Here is a 27,946-nt window from a genome sequence, read left to right on the forward strand (position 1 = left end):
GAAAATAATAGGTTTTTATTCAAAGTCTTCATCCACAGAAGTGTCAGTTAGCAAGAAAATAATTTTCTTAAAAACCACCAGGATTATATCTCTATGCTCCAGCCACACATGGCCACATTACTACAGAATGGGAGAAATGAAATCATTGATTTTCCTGCCCTAAAAAGAAAACTTATTTATGCTGCATAGTAAGTGGAACCCAGTAAACAAATACTTCACATCTTGAGAGATTAAAAACAAAACAAAAACCCCCAAACCTTCCTAGTTGAATCCCTGTTATGATTTAAACAGAGGGTAAGCAGTCAAGGGTTGAAAGGTGGGAAGGCTGCAGTCTTGAGCTTGATCTGTGACTCAGGCCCGCGGGTAGGGAATGGCCAACGTGGTCTGCTTGTCATTTAAGGCTTGGCTATGAGGGGCTGCGACAAGTCAGTATATGGTGTCTCACAGAAAGGGCAAAGCCGCCTCCTTCAGGAGAAGCAGTGCTCTTTCCTGCCATCCTAACCCTTAACAGAGAGGGCATACTTGCTGCTCACATAGCTCTTGCTGTGAGGGCCTGTAGCTTCTCCAGCCTTGCTGAAGCCTCGACCTCAAAGACCTGGAGACATGTGTGCATCAGCCAAGCTCCCTGTTGTAGACAGATGAACCCACAGCAAGGAGTCGGCAGAAATTCTAAAAGGTTCAAAGGGAACAGAAGGTACAGGTGATGGGGATTTTGCAGTTTAACTACAACTCTGCCAACATTTTAAACCCAAAGATGTTGACAGCTTATTGTTAGTTCCTCCTGTTTCAGGATGGTGTTCTGAGCTTGCTTCGGGTCACATGGCATGTGGGATCACAGTTCCTCGACTAGGGATTGAACCTGTGACCCTTACAGTGGAAGCACAGACTGCTAACCACTGGACCACCAGATTATTCCTACTGCTGGATATTTGACACAGAAGGAAGAAACAGCCAAGTTCCCTCAGAAGGGTAGTTAGCCTTTCACCCCTTGCCTCTGCCACCCCCAACTTTACCGCCAATGCCTCCATCTGCATCCTTGTTTCTGGAGCTGGTAGATCATTTTGCCCATTAAGCACTCCTGGCCTTCTAGTGCCCTGGCCAGGTCATTACTGCTCCTTGGAACAAGCTTTGACATGAGGCTGGGCCCAGGCCTAATGTCATTCCATTCCTTTCTTCATGTGGATCAAGGGATAGATGCAGCTCTGTGCCTCTGTCCTGGACCCTAAGAAGTCCCCAGCCCAGTGACGCTGCTGTGTTTACCTGGGAGTCTAGGGTGTGAAATGGTTTTACACACCAGCTTATATGAACTATGCCATCCACTTAATATGAAAATTGCCATTCATCCTGCACTCCTCTGCCTTTAATGATTCTCCAGAAAGGTGAGCCCTGTGACACCCAGAAGGTAACAGGGCCCCAATTCTGGGGCCAGGTGCTGGGTGAGCCCCCAGAATGTGCTGTGCTTGTTGGGGAACACAGTCCTCTGCCTGCAGAACCCTCCTCCCTGTCCATCCATCAGGCCCTACCCTAGTTTTAGTTCCTTCCTGAGGCCTGTGTAGTTCCTTTCTTTGCATAATTCTCTTCCTTCCCCCTCCCCTTCACACCTTGTACTTGCTCAGTCATTGCCTTGATAAAGCTACCTAAAGTCATGAGAAAGTGATGACAGCCAGCAGTGATGGACATTCCCCAAGACTGGCCCCTTGAGCTACTGTGGTTGTGGTGGGGTGGGCAGCACGGGTGAGAGGCAGGCTCTGACAGAGCAATTCTGTCATTGCCCCCTGAAGTGGAGCCCGGCCAAGCCCGTGCACCCAGAGGTAAGCTCTGTTGCAGGGAGCTGGAACAGCTCAAGTGGGCCTATCTGAAGGTAAGGATTAGGCGCCTGGGAGAAGTGGGGTAGAGACGGCGTAAGATGGGGATGTGACATTTTTTAGGAAAGTCAAGAAACCACTATTTGGTTTGAGAGCGGGTTTGCAGATTTTCTTAGCTTTTTAGTTTTAATAAAATCCCTCTGCCAACAGAAGAGAAACCCCAGTGGTGGTCATGATGAGGCCAGCAGACTGGCTGGGAAGACCACCAGGCCTGAGGGGAGCCAGTGTGCCTGCCTGCATGGCTCCAGGCTGCTGCTGTGAGCGTGCTGGTGAGGTAGGTTGGGGCCTGGGTCCCTTTACTGGAGTGCTCGCACCTGAATAAACATGAGCAACAGAACACAAAGAAACTGTACGGGACTGAAAATAACTTGATGAATGCACAGTTGGGGTCAATTCTGACTAATGCAAAAAGACCAAAACCCAACTGTCACTTCTGAGGTACGGGGAGCAAAAGCAGGGTTCTGCACATGATCCTTGCACACAGCACCACCATGTGGGCTGGCAGACCACCCAAGCCACCCTTCCAACCTGACCCACTGGTCCGCCCCACCCTCACCTCATTTAAAGGACCAGTTCACCCTGCCACCTGCAAGGGTCAAGCAAGGGCACTGGTTCACTTGCTCTTACTCCCCACTGCTGCAGCGTGAGTTCCAGTAAAGCCTTGCCTAAATTCCTTGTCTGATCTCTTATCAATTTCTATTGATTAAAGAGTCCAAGGACTCAGGTTGGTAACACTGGTAAGCCATCCTGTTTCTCAGACAGCTTTCATGGCTAGCTCTAATCCTCATTCAACCCCCACCCAGTGCTGCCAGGGAGGAAGCATGTGTCACAGAGGGAAGAGCTGGAGGAACAGAGGCACCGAATAGGGGGCAGGTGAGGGCAAGAGGGACAAGTGGCCTGTGCTGCTCCCAAGGCTTTCTCTGCCTCTACCAGAACAGGCCTTCAGGCCAGTCCTTGAGCCTCTGTGGTCAGGTGGTGTGGGATCCCATGGTGCTGACACATGGGCCAGCTGTGAGTTGCCAGGCCCATTGGACATGGGTGTTCTGGTGTTTTAATCCCTTGTTGGGAGATTTTGACCCTTTGCCATATCCTTGGAACTCTTGGGTCTTCCTGTAGTCTGCCAAAGGATCAAGATCACAGCTCCATCCAGCAAACTGAGACACTTTTGGCCACAGTTAAGTCATTTGTTCATGTTGGATTAATTGCTTAAGATCATGCAATTCCCTGGTATCTCTGGTCCATGGAGAAAACAAAGTATCACTGCACGGTTAGCTTTTTAGATGTGCTATTAAGTTACTGACCTGAGACTCGCCTTGGAAACATGATATCTATACCTGTGTGATACCTGGGAGCTGCCTGAACACAGTGCATTTTAAAATAAGGGTTTCAACTTAACATGCCTGTCCTTCAGGCTGATCTGAGCCCTGGAAGGCTTGAAAAGCAAGTTTCCCAGGGGTAGAGAGTCCAGGGAACTTGCCAGGGACAGGAACATCACTGTGGTGGCCTGTCCATCACTTGGCCTGGCACAAGTACAGGCCTGTCCAAGTACAGAGTGCAAATCAAGCAAACGGTGAATGGTAATTCATAATCAGGATCCCAAAGGATAATTTTACTTTTTCGACTGCATTATCTCCAACAGAGATAGCAGGCTTGGGAAAATTTTAACTAGACAGAGAAAATTCATGAGCTTCTGGGAAGTCATAAACTATTATGCTTGAAAGGCTGAAAATGGCACCCTCCAACTCAACACCAACTTGGGCCTGGATATTCCTTCTCTGAACCTCTGACTTGTCTCTGAAATTTGAATCTGTCCCACCTTCCTAGGCTTTGTTACATTTGGTTCAAGGAGTATTATGACCACTGTCTGAAATGGCAGAGTTGTGTGATGGCAGTGTTCCCAGGGGACATCTGAAGTTTATCATTTTAAGTAAAGACCAAAGGGGTAGCAAAGAGAGAAAAAATTAACAGGGCAATCCTCATCATGGTACAAAGCAGGGAATGGGGCCCATGGGACACAGAAAGCAGCCTTGTAACTGAGGATCCCAAATGGGGACCCCCGTAAAGTAAATGCAGACCAGGCTCAGACTGCTGCCTGCTTTGCTAAGGAAGTAGTGGTGACTAATCCCAGCACTCCTGCTGGAAAGCAAGAACAGTGAAGTTGTGCTACAATGTAAGAGTTTCCGGAGCAGGTCAGGCTCATGTGATCCCCAGGTGCAAGGTCTATAGGCCTCCTTCCAAACGCCACAGACCTGGCCATCTGGCTGGAGAATTTTAGTGTTTGTCCACTTCCTGGTCCTACTCACCCAAACATTATTCTCATATGGCTGCTCTGGGAGTGGACTAGCTTTGAAAACCACTTAGAAAAGACTAGGCCAAATTGGACTTTAGAGATGTGAAGTCCCTCAAATTTCCTCCTCTCTTTGGAGGTTCAATTAGAATAATCCCTTTACTACCCTTCTCCTCACTAACCTAATCTCAAACCTCTGAACTCTAAAGGCAGCTCTTGAAGTGTATTACATCAGAAACTTAAGAGAGGAGGCCAGTTACCCGATAGGCTACCTGTTAAAAGTTTCCGTATCTTCTGTTCTGCCTGGAAAAAAAAAAGAGACTTAAATGTCAGTTATCATTCAGGGTTATGAGTGCTTTACAATTTTATTTACATTTCACAGTCCCCCTCTCTCCCTGTGTTCTGTTCAGGGAATGGCTCACACTCTGACTTCATGTAGGCTTGGGCTGGGAGGAGGTAGGGGTGGTGAAATCGCATCAGATAGAAAAGCATAACCCAAATCTTTTCAGGTTTCATAATTTTGTTCTTGCTTCTAAAAGGACAGTCACCTCTCGTGGCGTGTTATGTGCTTTATACCCTGACTTTCTATTTACAGCTTCTTGGTGTGGGGCGAGAGTGCCAGCCCGTGGCACTGCTGAGGAAGACTGGCGGGAGCTGTGGGGCGAGGCCTCCACTTCCCAGTGACACTGTTTCCAACTCCCAGAACTCCTGGGATGAGCTGAGAGTCCTCAGGATGTGGCTTGTGGCAGACACGACGTGAGGAGAGCCTGCCCGCTCCTTCCTGGGCACCGAGTTCTAAAAGGCAAAGAGCACGTGGTAAGGGGCCAGACTGAGGCCCCTGTGTGGCGCCATGGCAAGCGATGCCGCCTGAGTGAGGCCAGGCAGGGGAGGCACCCAGGTCCCCCCAGGAGGTGAGCAGTGAGTTGGGGTGGAGGGACCGATTCCACCGTAGCCAGGAAGGCTGTGGATCCCAACAGTGACTACTGATCTGGCATCAGAGACAGGACGTTGTCAAAACCACGATGGCTGAGAGTGGTACCAACATGCTGTGGTTGGAGAAAGTGGGTAATCAGCATTTGTTTGCAGAAGAGATGACGCTCTGTGAGTGGCTCAGCCAACAGCTCAGCTCAGCTTCTCTTGGACAATGTCTCCTGTAAAACCTCTGAGGCACTTACATAGCATATTTCTGTGTCCACTCTCTTGCTAGTCTGTTGTACCTGGAAGAAAAAAGCAGAGGAAGTGACACCCTCATTCATAATGGTCACTTCCTTTCCATGTGCAGAAGAGAAAATAACTGATATAGGGGAAATGCTGTTGCTTCTCATCAAATACCTAAGACGGATGAATGAATGAAAGAGACCGCCTAGACCAGGAACATGCCATTCACGGCCATAAATCCCGAGCTTGGTGAGTCCTAGTAGTTCTTCACAACTATCTGCTGTGGAAGATTTAATGTAGACCTCCTCCCTCTGTCTCTCCTGTCTTTCAACATGGATGCATTCAGATCAGGAAGAGATACACAGAGGTCAGCTTGGGAGTCCCTGGTATCCAGCACATGGGCTCCATGAATCTGGCCACCAGAGTGAGTCAGCGCCACTGCTACAGTCACGAGTCTGGCGAGACCTGCCACAGAGCAGGTCTGGTGCCCGTTGAGAATATCTGCATTTATCCACATTACTGTAATGAAACCTGGTGCCATGACACTGCAAGAGAGCTATGTAATCAGAGGGGGCAATGAAGAAAATCACTTCTGGTGTATCTAAAATATATCATAATAAGTGTTGAAATAAATACAAATTAAGATCTCGTCAATTAAGAATCACTTTGTCATACAGGAGAACTGAAATGAGGGAAATAATGAGCTCTGTAAAGGTTTCAAGAAATACATGCTGGAAAAACCACGTTCCATTCTAATCTCTTTAGACAGAAGAGAAGTAATGAACTAGAAGACCCACTGGAGAGTTCTTTTAAAAGCCAGCAACGCCACCCTCCACACCCTGGTCCTGCCGCCACTGCTGACGCCTGGGGCCCTGCCATGCCCAGCGCTTTCTCACAGTGCTGTCAACGCTCAGAGGTCTTCACACAATGTGCCTGCCTCAGCAGCCACAGACATCTGCTCAGGCCACAGGGCACAGGGTTGTGTCTGGCCACATGAGTCAGAATGCTACAGTCACGAGTCTGGCGATCAGTACTTAAACGCAGAGTCGGCAGCGAGGGTCTGTCAGCAAACCAGGAGCACACCGCCTACTTCTCAGCCTCAACTAGCAAACGGGGCACGGCAGTGTCTCCCACCTCAGTCAGCCTCGGCCTCACCCTGGGCATATCTGAGCAGATACCCCATTTTCTTGTGATGAAATCCTTGTACTTTAACCGAGAATTTTCTTGCTGTCAGATTCTTCTGCGTCCATTCCTGGCTGAGCACTGACATTATTGGCCTCAAGGGCAGGTTTGGCAATAATATTTTAGGATATGGTAGCAGCAGCTGATGTGCTATCCAGGAGGGCTTTTATCTCTTTTTCCCTCCTCAGAGTCAAAGGATATGTTAGTGAGAGAGGCAGGAGTGTCAGCCCAGCTCAGAATGGGCAGGATGCTGTCCATGGGAAAACCTCGTTGGCCTGGAAGCACCAGCTCAGGGTATTGCTGGGAGCTGCCTGGAGCAGCTGGGGCCCAAAGGCAATCCAAAGAGGCCACGTACTTCTCTCTATCAGCCTTGTAGGTATGGGCTATCTCTGGCACCAGAGGGTCATCAGGGTTGGGGTCGCAGAGCAGAGAACAGATGGATAAGAGAACTGGAAGGAAAAGAAACAATGAGTCAACTGCAGTCACAAGGCTCCCAGGTCACCCCAGGTCCAGTGAGCCCCTCAACTTGAACTCTCTGTTGACAGAGCAATTATTTTGTCTTCAACATCCCATCAAAATTATTCTGATGTCCCAAGAGTCATGAATGTATTTACTTTGTCCATCTATCAGCTGAACAGCAATTTTACCCTGTGGTGTCCCAGTTATATCTGCTCTAGGGCACTTCTGGCCTTCCTTTCCTGATCGCAAAAGTTCTTTGGCTCTGTGCCATGTACCTTTGTTGTTTGGCCCCAGGGTCCCTGTTCACTCTTAAAGAAACCAGAACGCAGAAGATTCTGGTGACCTGTCCAAGGTTACAGACTTGGAACACCCACCAAATGGGTAAAAACAAGATTCGGAACCAGGTCTGTGTGACTGCCAAGCAAACGCGCGCTGCCCTGCACTCTCAGTTCTGCTCTGCACCTGTGAGGACACGCCCACCGGGGCTGTGGCTGGAGGCTGGGGAAGAGGTGCTGCTGGGGTTGTCAGGGTCCAGGCTAAATGCACTGTCAACCCTAGATTTGCTCTGGAACCCTCTGTACAAACAAGTATCATCCTTGCCTCAGTGAATCCATCCAAGTCCTGACCACAGTTAAACTATGGTAAACCAGGTACACTGTGATTGAGGGATGATTTGTCTTTTTAAAGCTATTCAACTCTCCTGCTGTTCTGAGCTCAGAGGACGTGTCATGAGAGGGCTAGTTCCTTCCTTCCTTCCTTCCACATTCAAGTGCCTACTCCTGGCCATTCTGATTTCCTCTCCCTTCTTTCTTAGAGAGTGTCCTGACCCCCACACCCAAAGGCATGCTAGGCAGTGGGGTGAGGATTCAGCTCAGAGAGGAGCAGGCCCCCAGCATGGAGTTGTCTCCTGGAGGCCTGAGTACTGGAGTCAGCTCTGCCTCCACGGCATCTGCACCACCATATGGGAGCGGGCAGCTTTCCCTCTAGATTTACCACGCAGAGTCTCAAAGAGCCTGCTCCGGTCAGCTGTCCTGGTGCCTTGGCCCCCCCCTCCCCCTGCTGCCTAAAGCTCTGCCACCTGCATTGCCTCACACTCCACTGTGTTTGTTGGCCTCTGGTACCCTGATTCTCTCAAGTTGCTTTTTTTTTTACCACCTCACTCACTCCACTGACAGGTAACTCACACCCTCTGTGTTCAAGTCTCAGGGTTCATACAACCATGTTCAGTCTATCCTAGTTGGGAAGGAATATCTGCATTCCTTAAGCCCAGTTTAGCCTGGTTTCTTCACCCTCACGCAAAGCACAGGCGCTGTGTCTTCTTCACTCAGGGCTGGTTCACAATCCATGTTGCATAAATGAATAAATGAGAGAATGGAGGAGGCAATGTAATATTTGCCTTTCTTACTTTTAGATCAAAAGTATAAATAGGATCAATATTTTCTTTTGCACCCATGCAACAGTCTGGCTGGAGCACCCTGCAGCAAAAGATCCAGGTGGACACGGTGGGGGTGGGGAAAGCACCACCTCGGACTCCTCCCGTCTGGGCTGTGACCACAGGCTAGGACCGAGGCTGCTTCCCCGGAGCCTGAATTTGCTCTCAGGAGTGCGGGGGTAGAAACACTGCTGTGACAGAGATGGGCACGAGACAGGCACTCACAGCATCAGAAGCTGGTGCGCACATCTACCTTTTACCTTTTGACACAGTCAGGGCCGGAGACCACTGGGACCGCAGGATGTCAAGGCAGATGCTGCCGTTGCTGTTGATGTTGGGATGGTAAATTTTGGTTGTGAAAACAACCTGCAGAGATGAGAGACCTCACGTCAGACAGGCCACAGGGACATTCTAGATCGTATCTGTCTGGAAAATGAACCAAGTAAGGTGGAAACGACCACTACTGGGACATACCTGGCCCTGCACAATCCTGGGTGAGCTGGGCATTATTTCAAACCAGAATGGGATCTAGGAGGGTGCACCTGGAGGAGAAGCCCCCTAACCCATTCCCTGCTGGGCTCTTGAACTAGACGTGGGGACTGACACCATCTCCCCCAGAGGAGTGTGTTCTGAGGGCTAACAAGAAGAGCAATGGCCAGGACTCAGAAGTCTTCTTGAATAATGGAGTTCTTAAGCCAGATGATGAATACGTGGGTATCCATTATATGATTATCTACAATACTTTACATGCCTGAAATAGTTTATAATAAAACAGGATTTTTTTTGTTGGTTTCATTTTAAAACAACTCAGAATATGAGGAGAGGAAGGCTGTGTATGTGAGGCTCCGCATCTGTTACCAAACAACTTTTTCCAGGAGGGGCTTCCCTGGTGGCTCAAATGGTAAAGAATCTGCCTGGAATGCAGGAGACTTCCTGACCGTCCCTGGGTCGGGAAGATCCACTATACCCACTGCAGGATTCTTGCCTGGAGAATCCCATGGACAGAGGAGTCTGGCAGGCTACAGTCCACGGACTGTACACAGTTGGACATGATTGAGTAACTAACACTTTCACTTTTCACTTTTTTCCAGGAAGCATCAAACTTCCAAAGTGTCTCAGGCACTAAATATTTGCCTTATTCTTTATCTCCTGTAGAGAAGATCATGCAACCTTGCCAGATTCCCCCCACAGACCCAGAAAATTCTTGCCAAAACAGCAGTCTTATTTTATCTTGTTCTCCTATGGAAAGGAGATTTTTAAAAAGACAGAAACATGTTCTTCTATTGTAGAAGACACAACATTTTGGCACACAACTCTCCTTGTTACAGTAAACCCAACTCACAGGGCTGACTTCAGTGTCTAATAATAGGCACTGCTTTTGCTTTGTCCTTGGGCAATCAGGAATCCTGAAAATGCCCAACAGACATACAGGATTATATCCTATCTGTTTATTTTAAAAAAGATCAGCAGCAAGTTATACACTAATGAAGGGAATAAGATGCTACTTTACAAGACACTGCAGCAAGTCTCAATAGGGAAAGGGGAGAGTGGGGGTAGATTCAAGACCATGAAACGTGCGTTTTCAACCAAACCCCTGAAATAACAGTTATACTTGAGAGGTATTTTACTATCTGTCCCCCTGTGCCCAGCACAAGCCAGTCTTCTTCGCTAAAAGCTGGCAAAGTCTCCAGAATCTTAACCACATTTAACTCTGATTTAAAATACAGAGGCACCAATGGCCTCTGGTGGCAATGACCAGGGAGGGTTGTGGGCTGGGGAGCCCAGAGGGGCCTCTTCTCATGGCTTAGATAGAATGTGCACACAGGGGTGAAGGGTCTGACTTTAACTGAGCCATCAAGGTCAACCTCAGGGCAGTAAAACACACCACAAACCCTGAGACAGGGGGCCCTGGCACAGATTCAAGACTTCTGCATAAGTCTTGCTAAAATGCAAAACCTTAGGTCAATCCTGAGAAAATAGCACACAAACCCCAAATGGGGGGGGGGGGGGGGCGGTGGTCTCTGACAATGACCAATACTTCTCAAGAGCACCAGGGTCATGAAAGACCAGAGGAAATGGAGGCTCTGTTACAGACTGTGGAGATGGAGGAGACAAGACAATAAATACAGTGCAGGGTCCTAGAACACGAGGAAAATGGGTAAAAAAGTAAGGCCATCAGTTTAGCTCTGATTATGTGGCCAACACTGACTTCCTGGATTTGATACTTGGACTTCAGTAAAGTAAGATGTTGACTTCAGAGAAAGCTAGACAAGGCATATGTGGAAAGTCTGTACTATTCTTGCAACATTTTTCTAAGTCTAAAATTAACTTAAAACAACAAGTTACCAAAAAATAGGCTGACACATCTGGGCTCAAGTCCCACCCTCCACTATAAGCCACACCATTTTCAGGAAATGGAGGGCCCATTCAAAGCCTCGGCTTCCTCATTCACAACCAGGACTGACAATTTTATTTTAAAAATAAGAATTAAAATATATATTGGTATATGAAGAAAAACCCTGGAGGAATGTACACAAGGCTATTAGCTGTGATCTCTGGGGATAGGTTTATAAATAGACTGATTTCCATCTGTATATTAGTTAGTTCTCCATATGCTCTAATTTTAAAATAACCCACTTTTACCAATTTTTCAATCAGAAAGATAAAAATATGTTAAAAATGATATGAATAACATACAAGCACTGCTGTGTGACCACATCTGCCCGTGCTGCTGGCTCCACCTTGGAACATGCCACTTGCTCTGCCTTAACAAGCAGTCTCTGCCCTACCCAGCCTCTCACCACAGCAGAGCAACTGACTGCACGCCATGGGTCCCCTCGGGCTCATCCCACCCCCAAACCAAGGCTTGCCCTCCAGTTCCCTGTGACGCTTCCCATGCTCTGGGTGAGCCCACCACCACCCCACCTCACAGTCCCATCCCACTTTCCTGCTCTGTGCTTCTCCTCAGCAGGGCCTAGCTCTCACACTAAACTTCTCCCACATGAAGGCAGGGCTCCTCCAGGTGCAGCAAAGAGGTGACTTGCCAGGGTCTGAGGCCAGCTTCTCTCCACCCGTGGACACTCAGGGCCATCCTGTGCAGTTCAGGGTGCTGAGCAGCATTCCTGGCCTCCACTGGATACTAGAAGCAGTCCTCTCCCCACCTCCCATCTCAGGCTTTATTACCACGAAACCTCAGTGTCCCTGGGGCAGGGGCTGAGAAGTCCTGTCTGAGACTGAAAGGGACTGCAAAGAAGGGAGCTGGAGCCTGAGACACATCCTAAGTCAGCCACCCCACAAGGAACACCCCTGAAAACATGGCTTCAGTAGGAAGCCCTCACCACACCAGCCCTTGCTCACAGGAGGAGTGAGTCCTGAAAGTCCAGAGTTTAATTACGGGCAAGCTGTACTCCCGGTGGTGGATAGGGGCCCCTGGGAAAAGCCCCAGGTGCAGCTTTCTGTTACCAGTGACTTCATCACACACTGTCCCTGTCCCCTGTCCTCACCTTTGGGGGCTTGAAAGGATAATCCGTAGGGAAGTGGATGGTCAGGAAGAAAACGCCTCCTTGGTAAGGGCTGTCATTCTGGAGGATGAGACACCAAAAGCAGATTAGTACATGTGCAAAAGGCCCAACAGGCAAAGCAAGGGCTGCATTCAGCAGCTGCTACCTACCGGGCCCATGATGGTGGCTTGCCAGTGGAACACTGCAAGACAAAAAAGAGACAGGAACGTGAGCCTCTCCAGCAAGCTCGTCTCTCCACCAAAGAGGAGCTGCTCTGTTCAGAGGGCGCTGATCACATAGGCCTGCCCTCACTTCTGACACCAACCACCACTGTAGGCGTTTCTGTAATTTAACTGGACTCCAGACTCACCAAAGATTGTTGTGCTCACAGCTCTGATTTATCACAGTGAAAGGCTGAGGTCAATGTCAGCTGAGGGAAGAGCTCATGGGGAAAGTTCCAGGCAGAGTCCAAGCATAGACCTTCCACTGTCCTCTTCCCTGGAGCCCCGGCACCGATGTGTGAGAACACATGGAATACTGCCCACAGGGATGCTCACCCCTGGCTCGGCATACAGTTTCTACTGGAATTCCATCATGTTAGCGGGATGGATCAGTGGACTATTCACATGGCTGATCTATGTCTCCAGTTCCTCTGGCAATGACCCAAAACCTCCACCTGAAACCAGCGGGCTGGTCTGTCTAGTGTGGCCTGCCCCACCCAACTCACATTGCTGGTTTGGGTCAAGGCCTTCAGCTAAAACAGACAGTCCTAATAGGCAGGGTAGTTTAGACATCGCATTCCTGAGGCCAGGGACAAAGGCCAGATCTTTTAAGGACAAAATTAAATTCTTCACTATCCAGGTGCCAGTAAACTACAATTCAATCTTCTCTCTGCACAGAATGAAGCCTTACATAGGCTTTAGCCACTTTCTACATCACTTTAAATCCTCAGTTCTTCATTATTTACTCTGAAGCCTTCTCCAAAGGGTCTCTTTCAAGAGTCAATCGATGCCTGTGGCCCTGGGGCTTCAATGTGGCTACTTCCCGCCTGTGTCCTCTCATACCTCCAAGAGCAGCCCTCGCGTTCTTCCCTCCCAGGTTCCCACCAACCTGGTGGTCGGCCAGGTCCCTCCTTAGAGCATCAGAGCTTTCTCCAGCTGCACATCACTCCTGCGGCCCTCTCTGGAGTCACACTGCTTTTACTGCTGTTCACACCCCTAGAAAAGCTCCTGTGCACTCAGCAAGACTGGCCTCGAGCAGGCAGATGACTCAGTTCCAAAGCTCCCAGGACACTGTACTCCAGTCTTTGTGGAAAGTGCGTATATACCCACCTTGGGGGGCTGCTGAAAGCATCTGAGGGATCTGTTATTCTCTAGGGAATTCTGTCTCATGGGTCTATCATGGGTGTGAAATCAGCCCCAATTTTCAGACCTGGTCCTATACTGGGTTTCCTGCCATTTATTCAAATACCTCACAGACTCTGCCCTTGCCGGCAGACAGGAAATTTCCAAAGCATGAGGAGGGGAAGGAATTGAAGGGACAAGAGAAGAGGTTTCCCAAGCCCCTACAGGTATCCAAAGATAGTCACAGAAGCCCTTGCCCTTTTTCAAATGTTTCAAGAAATGCTACTGATGGGAACACTTTTATCTACAATGAGGCTGCCTAAGCTAATAAAATGTCACTTCTTTTTCTTTTGACTGCTTTTATTCCAACTCATGCTAATCATTAGCTGGTAGGTATACATTTTCCTAATCATAGTAGAGAATGAAATTCCTTATTAAATAAATGTTTTTTTGATAATTAATATACAGAGAAGGGGAGGAGTAGATAATATGAGTGGCTCCTTCTGGCAAACAGGTGACCCTTTGGTCCCATTCACTTTAACCCCTGAGGTCTGCTGAGGGGCTGAGCAGAACCCAAAGGCACAGTCAGAAGAGAAGGCTCCAAAAGAGACAGGAAGAGAAAGGAAACTGCAGAGGGATGCCGGAAAGGGGCTGTTAACTCACAAGGCAGGCATGAAATGGCCCCCAAAGGTTAGCTAGTTTCCAAGACTATGCAAACCTCATCAGAACTCAGGTACTGAGCATGGAGGGTGGCTAGACTCTCAGATAAGACGGCTGCTTCCCAGCACAGGGCTGCAGGGAAGGGTGAGACTGTGTGGTGCAGAATACCAAGGGGTACCTTTAGAAAGCGGAGGCTGAATCATTACCAGTCCAATCTTATCAGTAACCCCAATACACATTATTTTAAGCAACAGGTAGGAGGGGAAAATATGCTACTGAGACCTGTAACACTTGGAACGACAACACAGATCAAGTAACAAACTGGTGAAGCCACACTTGTTCACTAACTCTGCATGTGCAATGGGAATCATTTCTGTTCTGCTCTAAAGAATTCTTTAAACTCTCACATAAAGCTTTCTGAATCCTCCATTTTCAGTAGCTGTCTGCCCACTTTCACTTCCTCTAAGCATCAGCCCATAGAACATGCAGGAACACACACATATGACTTCTTCCTCAGATATGACTACTTCCCTCTTTTTTTTTTTTTCCATCTCTGTGAAATTTTTCTTTCTTGCTTTTCAACACAATAAAAGTTTTAAAAAATGTAGTGTATGGCTTCCCTGGTGGCTCAGACAGTAAAGAATCTGCCTGCAATACGGCAGACCCAGGTTTGACCCCTGGGTCGGAAAGATCCCCTGGAGAAGGGAATGGCTACCCACTCCAGTATTCTTGTCCAGAGAATTCCATGGGGTTGCAAAGAGTTGGACACGAAAATGTAGCATAAAATATGTCATTTAAGCCATTTTTAAGTGTCAAGTCAGTGGCATTAAGCGCATTCACGATGCAGTACAACTACCAACATTATCCATTTCTGAAACTTTTCTATCACTCCAAACATAAATTCTGTACCATGGAATATTTTCCCATTTCTGCCTCCTCTCAGCTTCTATAAACCTCTCTACTCTACTCTCTGTCTCTATTATCTGCCTTGTCTAGCTAGACAGTTCATATAAATGGAATCATATAATATCTGTCCTTTCGTTTCTGGCTTATTTTATATGGCATATTTTCAAGATTCACCCATGTTATTGCATGTGTCAGAACCTTATCCATTTTTATTGCTAACTAATATGCTATTGTATATATATATGTATACACACACACATATATACCACTTTGCTTAATCACTTATCTGTTAATGGGCATGTGGGTACCTCTGGGGGGTTATAAACAGCGGTGCAATGAACACTGATATATGAGGTCTGTTTGAGCACCTGTTTTTAATTCTTTGGTGTCCTTGGAGGGCACCACCCCTCTTTTTACACAGTCTCTCCCTCACCCACCTACTTTTCCTTCAAATGCAGCTATCAGAGCCTCACAGTAAAGGATGAGCATCCCAGAGCCTGAGATGCTCAGAAAGTAGAGGTGAAGTGGGATAGCGCAGTAGATTTGGGCTATCCAAGTGCTGCGCAGCATGGCCCACGGCCAGTCGGCTACAGAGCGCGGCAGAGGGCTGCCCACTGCAGCTCCTTCAGTCTCCCCCTGGGAGCAGAAGTGGGAGAAAAGAACTGTCCCTTCCCTTCGCAGAGGCAAGGAGCTAGCCCCATTCCCCACCCTTCACCAACCCTCCAGTTCCACCCCCAAGTGCAGCAGCAACAGGTCCTCCATGATTAGCTTCATGACCATTTTTCCAGCAACGCCCCAAGTTTTATTTGGCTTTCCAGATGGCTTTCTTGTGCCTCAGTGGAGGGAGATGGTGACTTCCAGCAACATCCTGACCAGCCAGGCTATGAAGTCAATGCATCTTATGAAAAAGCTACTCACAAGTAAAGGAAGAGAAAACAACAGTAACAACAATAGGTTTTCTTAAAACAAAAACAAAAGAACTGAGGGGCAGATAAATTTGGGGGTCTTAATTGCAAGGCTCATGGGATCTGGAGCCCTGAAGGGTACTTACAATCATCTCCCACAGGTCCTGCAGAGCACTGGGCAGGGGGGTCCCTCTGCAAGTCAGTTAATTCCTGGAACACAAGATAGTGAGCTCAGAGCTGGGGTGTGAACTGGGGATAGTGCTCCACACCCCACACATTTTGGCCAGAAGTGCATTCTCCTAGTGGGAGGGGGCTTCCAGACTTCAGGAGGGGGTGAGCCTGGCTAATGAAAACAAGTGATCTGCAATACCCTTGAAAACAAGGGTCTGCTCATGGCTGTGAAGATACATGTGAAAAATGTATTACCATTTCCAATTAACAAGCTAGAAAATTTAGAGGTAAAGAGGTTAAGTTACTTACCCAAGGTCACAGAGCTGAAAGGGGGCAGGGCCCCAACACCACTCAGGTGGAGAAGGGCAGGGGCTAGGTTTTAGCTCTGAGCTCCCCAATGCAAGCCCTTAGCCCAGAGGAAGTGCCCAATTAAGGACAGGGCTCCTGGATTTCAGTCTCTCTGCCCCACTACTGCCCTACCCACCACTGGTTGTATGGGAACCCTAAGGCTCCAAGTGGGAGATGAAGGACATGTGAGCCAGTGAGTACACAGCTATACTATATTCCAATGGGGGAAAACAGGAATTACATCATAACTAGATTCCCTAAATGGGATACAACTTGTGGACACAATCCCCAAAAGTTATCCTAGCCCAGCATGAGCCTCGAGGTCTTAAGATTTTGGGCAGTGACTTAAAAACTAGTTTACATGTACTAGGATGTTTCCTAATACTCCTCACTCTCCCTAGGTTGCAGACTTCGGTAAACTTCTTGTGGTCTCCAGAGGGGTTCCAAAGAGAAGGAATGAGGCACAAGGAACAGTCCATCAGGTTGCAGGGAAACTTCTCAGAGGATGGCAAATCCCAGGGTCTAGGGCAGTATGTATGAAGTTTAAACCTGGCTGATCACATTCTTCCTTACCTGAACAGTGCTTGAAACTGAGCTCATCCACAAAGAACCTCGAGACCCCACCTTGTAATCTCTAGGCATGCTGATCATTCTAATAATGCCTGCCTCTCTGGCCATTCTGTACTTATCCCACCTACACACAAATACAATTGGCCACAGTGGGAATACTTATATTACAGAAGCCAGCAAGTACCCCAAGTCAGGGCCAAGTTTTATCCCAGAGGGTTGGTTTCTAAACACCTACTAGTATACCACTGGTCAGTTCTTAGCTGCTACTGCTGCTAAGTCGCTCAGTCGTGTCTGACTCTGTGCGACCCCATAGACGGCAGCCCACCAGGCTCCCCCGTCCCTGGGATTCTCCAGGCAAGAACACTGGAGTGGGTTGCCATTTCCTCCTCCAATGCATGAAAATGAAAAGCGAAAGTGAAGTCACTCAGTCATGTCTGACTCTTAGTGACCCCATGGACTGCAGCCTACCAGGCTCTTCCATCCATGGGATTTTCCAGGCAAGAGTACTGGAGTGGGGTGCCATTGCCTTCTCTGTCTTAGCTAGAATCTAATATATCTAAATAGGTTACTCTTGATAAGCATTAAGTACCCAGCGTTACTAGTTGTCACAACAGAAATGAACTTGGGGAACAACTAATGTCAGGTGAGGGGACCAGAGGACATGCTCAGAAATGCAGCATGCCTGCAGAAAGCTCCACAGAACAGCTCCTTGCCTGTTTACCTCTGCTTTGGGCTTCCACACCTCTACAACCACTCTGTAGGAGACTGTTTATACTCTGCAATGCTGTATGAATGAATGAGCTCTGTGATGAGGCTAAAGGAAATCCTGGAGAGATCACATGAGCAACTGGGGGCAGGAAAGCTAGCAGAACTGGCCAATTCCCCTCAACTCACCAGGTTTCTCCATACCTCCAGGCATCTACATGGGCTGTTCCCTGTCCATAGAAAGCAAATACCTTGTAAAGGGCGTGGTGAATGGCTACTAAGAGTTGATGATTTCGGAAGGCCCAGAAGTGGGTCTCAACTGACAGAGACCCCAACTAGCACCAAGGAGTTTCCAATGCTAACTGGCATTTCAAGGAAGAACAGTGTGATTTGAAAGAAACTAGTCTACTAATATATTGCATTCCTGTGCTTTCCCAATAGAGGCCAGAAGACCCAGGTCTGAGTTCCAGCTCTGTCACTGGGAAAACAACTTTGACCTCTCTGGGCCTCCATATAAATTATCTGTTGAGTTGTAATTACATCTGCCTGCCAACTAGCCAGCACTAATATTTGGCTATAATTTTGTAATGTTTATAACGTACACAAATGTACCCAGTAAAAAATCAAGGATGACAGTGTATAGAGGCTTCAATTATTAGCATTACAATAAGAAGAATGAGGAATGTACAGAGATACCTATTACTGGAAGAGTACAGAAGAAACTAGTAAGACTAACCACACCCTGGGAGAGGAGCTGGGTGGCTGCGGGCAGGAGTGGATGGGAGAGTTTTCCCTGTAGACTCTCTTGCATTTTTTGAATTCTGAACCATGGGAATTTATTACCTAAACAACAAATGCACAAATATTTCATAAATTGTAAAGGACTAAGCAGGTTAACATTGTATAATCCTTATTGTTATAAATAACACTGATGATAACTGAGTCTTGAAAAGGAAAAAGGTTAGAGTGGATTACCAGAGGAAAACAGTGAAGCAAACATAGTACACACTCATTTCTTTTACTGTGCTGTACTCAATTCAAGATCTCACTCAATGTCAGACACAGTCTTATAGACAACTAAGAAAGAAAACACACTGGCAATTAAACTCAGACCAAATGCATTCTTTTCTTTCCATCTTTAATTGGATAGTCTTTTAGTCTTGCATTGTAAGAGTTTTTACATATTCTGGATATATATCCCTTTTCAGATATTAATATTTGAGAAATACTTTCCTCCGTTCTGTGGGTTGTATTCTTGCCATCTCTAATTTTTTTTAAGTACAGTTGGTTTACAATGCTGTGTTAGTTTTAGGTGTACAGCAAAGTGATTCAGTTATATAATTTTTTTTCTTTTTCAGATGCCTTTCCATTATAGGTTATTGCAAGATATTGAATATAGTTCCCCGGGTTATACAGTAGGTCCCTGTGTATTTTATACTCTGCATCTGTTAAACCCAAACTCCTAACTTATCACCCCCTCTTCCCCTTTGGTAACCATAAGTTTGCTTTCTTTTTTTTCATAAGTTTGTTTTCTATATCTGATTTCTACTTTGTAAATCAGTTCATTTTTGTATAATTAAAAAAAACTCCATGTACAAGTGATATCCTATGAGATTCCTTACACTTAAAACTTTTAATTTTAATTTAAAACTAAGCTTTAAGTCAAAGCTATGGTTTTTCCAGTAGTCATGTGTGGATGTGACAGCTGAGCACGGAAGAATTCATGCTTTTGAACTGTGGTGCTGGAGAAGATTCTTGAGAGTCCCTTGAAATGCAAGGATACCAAACCAGTCAATCCTAAAGGAAATCAACCCTGAACATGCATAGGAAAGACTAATGCTGAAGCTCCAATACTTTGGCCACCTGCTGAGAAGAGCTGACTCAGTGGGAAAAGTCTTGATGCTGGGAAAGACTGAGAGCAGGAGAAAAAGGCAGCAGAGGATGAGAGATGTTTGAATAGCATCACTGACTCAATGCACATGAGTTTGAGCAACTCCAGGAGATGGTGAAGGACAGGGAAGCCTGACATTCATGGAGTTGCAAAGGGGCAGACACAACTTAGTGACTAAACAAGAAGAACAAAAAGCTTATTACTTGGGCATATGTTTTATCTTTAAATCGTTCATGAATACCAAAAGAGGAGTGGAAGACAAGTGAAATAAATAAATGGGCTCGCCTCGTTTAGAGTCTATACTAACCCTGGGTCATGGGTATCCTCACAGTCATCCCCTGTGCCTGCCAGGCAATGGTGATGTGGCAATTCTTAAACAGTCCTCCATGAATGTTTCTGGAGTTTTCTTCCAGAAAGGTCCACAATACACAACCTTTTGCACAAACCTCAGCAAATACAGGTGAGCCAGCCTCATTGACTAGACGGTACATGGTATCTTCCTTTCTGTGGTCTATGAAGCATTTGGTTAGTGTGGCATGGAAATAAAGAACTGCAGTCCCTTTTCCAGCAACATCTATTCCATTAATATAAAATTTACACCCCAGTGTTCTGTTTCTGTGCCTGTGTTCACAAAAGCTTTACTCTTCAGCATTAAATCAAAATGTCTTTTTGGAGACATTTTTAAAGCAATTAAACTCAACACATCGACAATGCACTTAACCTCAATATACACTGCTGTGACACGGCTTTCACACAGTGACAATCAAGTTACTGCCAGTGATTTTAAGCAGCATCCCAATTTCAGAGATGTGAAAATGTAAAAAAGTGTTCATCTTAGAGTAGATGAAAATACGGTATTATCTATACTTTCCTGACTTTGCAAATTATTTCTAAAGAACAATTAACATTTATAGTCAGACCATTACATCTACCACTGTGGACAAGAATCCCTTAGAAGAAATGGAGTAGCCCTCATAGTCAACAAGAGTCCAAAATGCAGTACCTGGGTGCAATCTCAAAAACGACAGAATGATCTCTGTTTGTTTCCAAGGCAAACCACTCCAAATCTATGCCCCAATCACTAATGCCGAAGAAGATGAAGCTGAACAGTTCTATAAAGACCTACAAGGCTTTCTAGAGCTAACAGCTAAAAAAAAAAAAAAAAAAAGATGTCCTTTCCATCATAGAGGACTGGAATGCAAAAGCAAGAAGTCAAGACTAACAGGCAAGTTTGGCCTTGGAGTACAAAATGAAACAGAGCAAAGGCTAACAGAGTTCTGAGAAGAGAACACACCAATCATAGCAAACACCCTCATCCAACAACACAAGAGACGACTCTACACATGGACATCACCAGATGGTCAATACCAAAATCAGACTGATTATATTCTCTGCAGCTGAAGATGGAGAAGCTCTATATAGTCACCAGAAACAAGACTGGGAGCTGACTGTGGCTCAGATCATGAACTCCTTATTGCAAAATTCACACTTAAATTGAAAAAAGTAGGGAAAACCAACAGACCATTCAAGTCTGACCTAAATCAAATCCCTTATGATTATACAGTGGAAGCGACAGATGCAAGGGATTGGATCTGATGGAGTGCCTGAAGAACTAAGGGCGGAGGTTTGTGACATTGTACAGGAGGCAGTGGTCAAAATCATCCCCAAGAAAAATGCAAAAAGGCAAAATGGTTGTCTGAGGAGGCCTTACAAATAGCTGAGAAAAGAGTAGTGAAAGGAAAAGGAAAGATATATTCATTTAAGTGAAGAGTTCCAAAGAATAGAAAGGAGAGATAAGAAAGCCTTTCTCAGTGATCAATGCAAAGAAATAGAGGAAAACAATAGAATGGGAAAGACTAGAGATCTCTTCAAGAAAATCAGAGGTATCAAGGGAACATTTCATGCAAAGATGGGCACAATAAAGGACAGAAATGGTATGGACCTAACAGAAGCAGAAGAGATTGAGAAGAGGTGGCAGAAATACATAGAGAACTATACACAAAAGATGTTAGAGCCAGATAACCACAATGGTGTGATCACTCACTGAGAGCCAGACATCCTGGAATTCGAAGTCAAGTGGACCTTAGGAAGCATCACTATGAACAAAGCTAGTGGAGGTGATGTAATTCCAGCTGAGCGATTTCAAATCCTAAAAGATGATGCTGTGAAAGTGCTACACTCAATATGCCAGCAAATTTGGAAAACTCAGCAGTGGCCACAGGGCTGGAAAAGGTCCGTTTTCATTCCAATCCCTAAGAAAGGCAATGCCAAAGAATGTTCAAACTACCGCACAATTGCACTCATGTCAAATGCCAGCAAATTAATGCTCAAAGTTCTCCAAGCCAGGCTTCAACAGTACATGAACTAAGAACTTCTAGATGTTTAAGCTGCATTTTAAAAAGACAGAGGAACCAGAGATCAAGTTGCCAACATCCGTCCAATCATTGAAAAAGCAAAAGAGTTCCAGCAAAACATCTATTTCCGCTTTATTGACTATGCCAAAGCCTTTGACTGTATAGATCACAACAAACTGGAACATTCTTAAAAAGATGGGAATACCAGATCACCTTACCTGCCTCCTGAGAAATCTGTATGCAGGTTAAGAAGCAACAGTTAGAACCAAACATGGAACAACGGACTGGTTCCAAATTGGGAAAGGAGGACAACAAGGCTGCATATTGTCACCCTGCTTATTTAACTTACATGAAGAGTACATCATGCAAAATACTGGGCTGGATAAAGCATAAGCTGGAATCATGATTGCCAGGAGGAAAAAAAAATTGCCGGGAGAAATATCAATAACCTCAGATATGCAGATAACACCACCTTTATGGCAGGAAGTGAAGAAGACTAAAGAGTTTCTTGATTAAGGGGAAAGAGGAGAGTGAAAAAGTTGGCTTAAAGCTCAACATTCAAAAAACAAACATCATGGCATCCGGTCCCATAACTTCATGGCAAATAGATGAGGAAACAATGGAAACAGTGACAGACTTTACTTTCTTGGGCTCCAAAATCACTGCAGATGGTGACTGCAGCCAAGAAATTAAAAGACTCTTGCTCCTTGGAAGAAAAGCTATGACAAACCTAGACAGCATATTAAAAAGCAGACATTACTTTGTCAACAAAGGTCCATATAGTCAGAGCTATGGTTTTTCCAGTAGTCATGTATGGATGTGAGAGTTGAACCATAAAGAAGGCTGAGCACTGAAGAATTGATGCTTTTGAACTGTGGTGTTGGAGAAGACTCTTGAGAGTCCCTTGGACTGCAAGGAGATCCAACCAGTCCATCCCAAAGGAGATCAGTCTTGAATATTCACTGGAAGGACTGATGCTGACACTGAAGCTCCAATACTTTGGACACCTGATGTGAAAAACTGACTCCTCAGAAAAGACCCTGATGCTGGGAAAGACTGGAGGCAGGAGGAAAAGGGGACCACAGAGGATGAGATGGCTGGATGGCATCACCGACTTGTGGACATGAGTTTGAGCAAGCTCCAGGAGTTAGTGATGGACAGGGAAGCCTGGCATGCTGCAGTCCACATGGTGGCATAGAGTTGGACATGACTGAGCAACTGAACAGAACTGAGGAGAAAGGTCCTCAACAAGATTGGACCTTGGGGATGACTTGGATACCACTGATATAAGGTAATTGAGGTTACAAGGCAAAGAACTTTCCTTGGTGGGAACCAATAAAGGAAGTAACCAGAGCTGGCTTCACCAATATGTGACTCATACTCTCTCTCAGGGACTTTTGCTGTGAAGGGCCCTAGCCTTGGCTTAATGTTCTGCAGTCACTGTCTTGAAATTTTCAGTAATTTTGAACAAGAAACCTTGCATTTTCATGTTGTGCAAGGACCCTGCAAATTATGTTTCAAAACCTGGAGGAAATAACACAACTTAAAAGTGTGTCAGCTCCACAGAGGAAGCCCTGACTGCTAGTAACAGAGACCCAGCCACACTCTCTCAGAATTGGAGGTCCATAGGACTTCAGAAGTGATTTTGGAGCTCCTGCTCTATTTTTGTAAAATTCTCTGGACTGAGCAGCTCTGGGTCTCATAGCCCACTGGACATACCCTGGGAGACAGAGAGGCATTGGCTTTCAGAAGTTCTCAGAAAGCACAGCAAATCATTTTTTCCTTGCCCTTGTTGCGAATCATTTCGCATGCTTATTGAACCAGCGGTTGGTAAGGGGAGTGGTTGGTAAGTGGAGCTGAGGGTGAGTCTGCCTTTCCTAAGGACTGGATCTGAACAAGAGCTCTTCTGGACAGAGGAAGGGGAGTGGCTGCCAGCAGCATGAGGCCTGCTTAGGAACTGGCCTTGCACTAACTATCTCCTTAGCTCTCAATCCACAGCCCTTGCCAACCAACTTCATACCTTTAACAAAGTTTTTTTCCAGAGTTGAGTACTTGTACGTGAAGTCTCGCTTTATTGTTAAAAGTATTTCCTTCAATTAAACAAGAATTCACATTTAAAAAATCTGAGTATGTGTGACATTTCTAAACGCCTCCAAAAGGGACAGGGATAGAATTACATTTCTGTTTATATTAATACTTACCTTTTGCTTTTTAAAGCAATATATAGCCTTTAGAAAGTCTGAAAAATACTCCCAAATCCAGTTTTATAAAAAGTCATCTGTAGCCCCATGATATAATTCTGTTAACATTTTGATAAGATTTCATTCCACTCTCCTCTCTGTGAATGTGTGTTCCTGTATATTATAGTCACATGGTACATCAAATTTTATATTCTGCCTTTTTCCCTTCTTTTTTCCTTATTGTAGTTTCATGACTTTTACTCCTGTTACCCTGTAGTCTCTTCAGAAACTATACTTTTTAATGACTGCATAATTGATTTAACTTTTCATAAAATCTTCCAGTTCAGTCGCTCAGTTGTGTCTGACTCTTTGCCATCCCATGGACTGCAGCATGCCAGGCTTGCTGGTCCTTCACGAACTCCTGGAGCTTGCTCAAACTCATGTCCACAAGTCGGTGATGCCATCCAGCCATCTCATCTTCTGTGGTCCCCTTTTCCTCCTGCCTCCAATCTTTCCCAGCATCAGGGTCTTTTCTGAGGAGTCAGTTTTTCACATCAGGTGTCCAAAGTATTGGAGCTTCAGCGTCAGCATCAGTCCTTCCAGTGAATATTCAGGACTGATCTCCTTTGGGATGGACTGGTTGGATCTCCTTGCAGTCCAAGGGACTCTCAAGAGTCTTCTCCAACACCACAGTTCAAAAGCATCAATTCTTCAGTGCTCAGCCTTCTTTATGGTTCAACTCTCACATCCATACATGACTACTGGAAAAACCATAGCTCTGACTATATGGACCTTTGTTGGCAAAGTACTGTCTCTGCTTTTTAATATGCTATCTAGGTTTGTCATAGCTTTTCTTCCAAGGAGCAAGTGTCTTTTAATTTCTTGGCTGCAGTCATCATCTGCAGTGATTTTGGAGCCCTCCAAAATAAAGTCTGTCACTGTTTCCGTTGTTTCCGCATCTATTTGCCATGAAGTGATGGGACCGCATGCCATGTTTGTTTTCTGAAAGTTGAGTTTTAAACCAACTGTTTCTCTCTCCTCTTCCACTTTCATCAAAAGGCTCTTTAGTTTCTCTTCACTTTCTCCTAGTTCTTCTTTTTACAAATCTTATCAGTCTACATGTTCAGACATATAAGTTCAAACCTACACCCTTATCTCCCTCACCCTACTCCCTGCCCTCAAGATGTTTGATTTCCAAGACAGGCAATAACACTGCCATCCAATCAGTTATCCAGGTTGTGCATCCCCCTCCCTCACTTTCACCACATACTCGTTTTCAAGTTCTGTCAATTCTACCCTTTGCACGTCATCCAAGCACAGTTCCCGCCTCGGCACCTGCTCCACGGTCGGTCACTTGGACGCAGCTTCGCTGGACGTTCTCGGCGCCCTAAGTCCCTCTCTGGCCCACTCCAGGCTACAGGAGCGCCTCTTCCTGCGACACAGATCTGAGCATATCATTCACCTGTCTCAAAGTCCTAGGATAACAGATGACCTCTTTCAGAGAATAATTTGCTAAACACATTACTTTTAGGAGAGCTGTTTGTTAAAAATGAGCCTCACCCTTAGCGTACCCTTGATGCTTTTGAATCGTGGTGCTAGAGAAGACTCTTGAGAGTCCCTTGGACTGCAAGGAGATCAAACCAAAGAAGTCAATTCTAAAGGAAATCAACCCTGAATATTCATTGATAGTACTGATGCTGAAGCTGAAGCTCCAATACTTTAGCCACTTGATGTGAAGAGCCAACTCACTGGAAAAGACCCCACTGTTGGGAAAGATTGACGGCAGGAGAAGAAGGCAGCAGAGAATGAGATAGTTAGACAGCATCACTGACTCAATGGACGTGAATTCGAGCAAACTCTGGGAGACAGTGGAGGACAGAGGAGCCTGGTGTGCTGCAGTCCATGGGATGCAAAGTCAGACAGTACTTAGCAATTGAACAACAACATCATACTCTTAAGAGATCCTGCAATCCCACCTCAGACAATCAAACCTAAGCTCACCATGTTGCTTTTAGTCGCTAAGTCACACCCGACTCTCAGGACCCCATGGACTATATCCCGCCAGGCTTCTCTGTTCATGGGATTTTCCAGGCAAGAATACGGGAGTGGGTTGCCATTTCCTTCTTCAGGGGATCTTCCTAACCCAGGGATCGAACCACAGTCTCCTGCATTGGCAGGCGAATTCTTTACCAATGATGGACCAAACTCACCATACAATGATGCTTATCACAGTATTATTTACTTCCTATAAAATTTAGAATATCAGTGGCCGTTAATTCATACTGAGCGCTTGATATATTCCACGCATGTACTAAACATGTATCATCTAAGTCTTAAAAAAAAAAAAAAACCTATAAAAACATGTGGACACAGAGGCTGGGAATGATTAAGTTCCTTGCCTTCTGACATCCATTTCCATATGTTTATTCACTACAGGTAATGAGTAAATAAATTAATGGTCATATACTTTTGGAACTCTGACGTTAAAAACAACAGTTATGAATACTATTTAACATGAAAAATGCCTACGTTTAATGCTATGTGAAAAAGCAAGATGCAAAGTATAATTTATTTTAATAGGGAAAAGATTGATAGTAGATATACTACGATGTAAACAAATAATAATATAGCATAACTGAAAATACTTTTTCTTCCTCCTATTATGCAGTCTCCAAATTCTATTTAATATATTAAATGCCCACAATGACTCCCAATTACCTACAGGATAAAAAAGTTATCCTAGCACTGCCCCTAATACCCCCACCCTAGTCCTGCCCACCCACTCCCTTCCCCTGTTCCAGCGGCACTTAAAGCCCAGTCATGGTCTCCCCAACCCAAGCCCAGCCACAGCATCTCTCCAAGACCGCGAACGCCCTTGTTCCTTTTCCGCACTTGCAGAGTTCCTACTCATCCCTTAGAATCCAGCTCCAGCCTCGACTCTTCTAACCAGCCCTCCAGACACCCCCACAGGGGCATGCCCTCCTTCCTCTGAGGCCAGGTGCTACCCCTCCGCCCAAGGCGCCCGAACACAGCATCCACGGTGCACGGAGCCCGCCCCTTGCCACAGACGCGGCGCTGGGAGGCGGGGAAGGCGTGTGGAACGCTAACCCTCCGTGGCCCCGCCCCGTCCCGCGCGACGCTAACCCCACGTGACGCCGCCCCGCCCCCGCGCGCTGCGCGGTACCCTTTTAAGGCCGCGCGGGCGGCGGTTCCGCCTCCCTCCCTGGCAGGTGTTACCGTTCTCTGCTCGGTCTCAGCCGCCGTTCATTTGGCGGCCGTGGCGCCTCCGCCTGGGAGTCGACGCTTCGGCCTCGCAAGGAGCCCTCAGGCGGAAGGACTTCTTACCTTCTGGATCCTCTTCAGCGCCATCTTACCCCCGCTGCTGGGGACGGGGGCGCCTGGCCCGGGGCTGCCAGAGGCGGCCCGCTGCCGGCTCGGCCGCCGCGCAGCGCTGCAAGCTGGGAACGGCTGCTTGCGCGCGTGCGCGCCGCGGGGCACTGTGGGTAGGCGTTCCGCTTGTGGCCGGTACCGGCGCGGGCGAGCAGAGCGGGCCTGGCCTGCAGACGCTGCCATGTCGGTTGTTGCCTTTCCTCTGCTTTATGTCGCCCCGCCACCCTATCTCCGGGTCGGCGAGGGCCTGGGGAGGCCTGCGGAGAGGGGCGCTGGTTGGTTTAACACAGGACGTGCCCGGGTCGTGCCCTTTTAGCTTCCGCCTGTGTTCCAGGCTGTCAAATATTCCTGTACATAGTGGTTCTTGGTTGTTCTGCTTTTAACTTAAGTCTGTAAGTATTCATACCCTTTCATTTGTTATCTGTCAAATATGTTACAGTTTTTTCCATAGAAATACATGTAATAGAGCTTTATAAGCAGGGGGCCCGGAGTTGTGCATTTTCAGTAATGTTTCAGTCTATTTTGATGGATAGCCAAGGTTGAGAACCACGGCCTCAAAAGTGTGCATATCCAAACTTAAACGGTGTCTTTTTCCTCCTTAAAACCTGACAGGCATCTTGGTCAGAGTTTTGGGATTAGG

At 46.4% G+C, this 27,946-nt stretch overlaps 1 protein-coding gene and 1 long non-coding RNA gene across 8 annotated transcripts in view; one reads left to right on the forward strand and one right to left on the reverse strand.

The window, feature by feature from the left end:
* On the reverse strand, positions 1–27,504 carry UBE2D4 (ubiquitin conjugating enzyme E2 D4 (putative)). Of its 7 annotated transcripts, none has more exons than XM_061127624.1 (9): positions 27,262–27,504; positions 15,844–15,907; positions 12,054–12,085; positions 11,887–11,964; positions 8,644–8,749; positions 6,848–6,941; positions 5,328–5,369; positions 4,425–4,455; positions 1–669 (listed from the first exon to the last, which is right to left on the reverse strand). In XM_061127624.1, the coding sequence occupies exons 1-8, from the start codon at positions 27,487–27,489 to the stop codon at positions 4,428–4,430; spliced, it is 672 nt and encodes a 223-aa protein (XP_060983607.1). In that variant the 5' UTR covers positions 27,490–27,504; the 3' UTR covers positions 1–669; positions 4,425–4,427. The 7 variants fall into 7 exon arrangements, 5 of the variants coding, with proteins under 5 accessions (XP_060983607.1, XP_060983606.1, XP_060983605.1 ...); XM_061127623.1 differs by having other exon boundaries at positions 1–2,179; XR_009690272.1 differs by lacking the exon at positions 6,848–6,941.
* The window catches only part of LOC133045527 (uncharacterized), a 38,733-nt gene continuing 38,237 nt past the window's right edge, over positions 27,451–27,946 (forward strand). The window contains exon 1 of the long non-coding RNA XR_009690273.1: positions 27,451–27,698. This is a non-coding gene — a long non-coding RNA (uncharacterized LOC133045527). The remainder of the gene's footprint in view (positions 27,699–27,946) is intronic.

Source organism: Dama dama, chromosome 24 (genome assembly GCF_033118175.1).
Source record: "Dama dama isolate Ldn47 chromosome 24, ASM3311817v1, whole genome shotgun sequence".
NCBI lineage: Eukaryota > Metazoa > Chordata > Mammalia > Artiodactyla > Cervidae > Dama > Dama dama.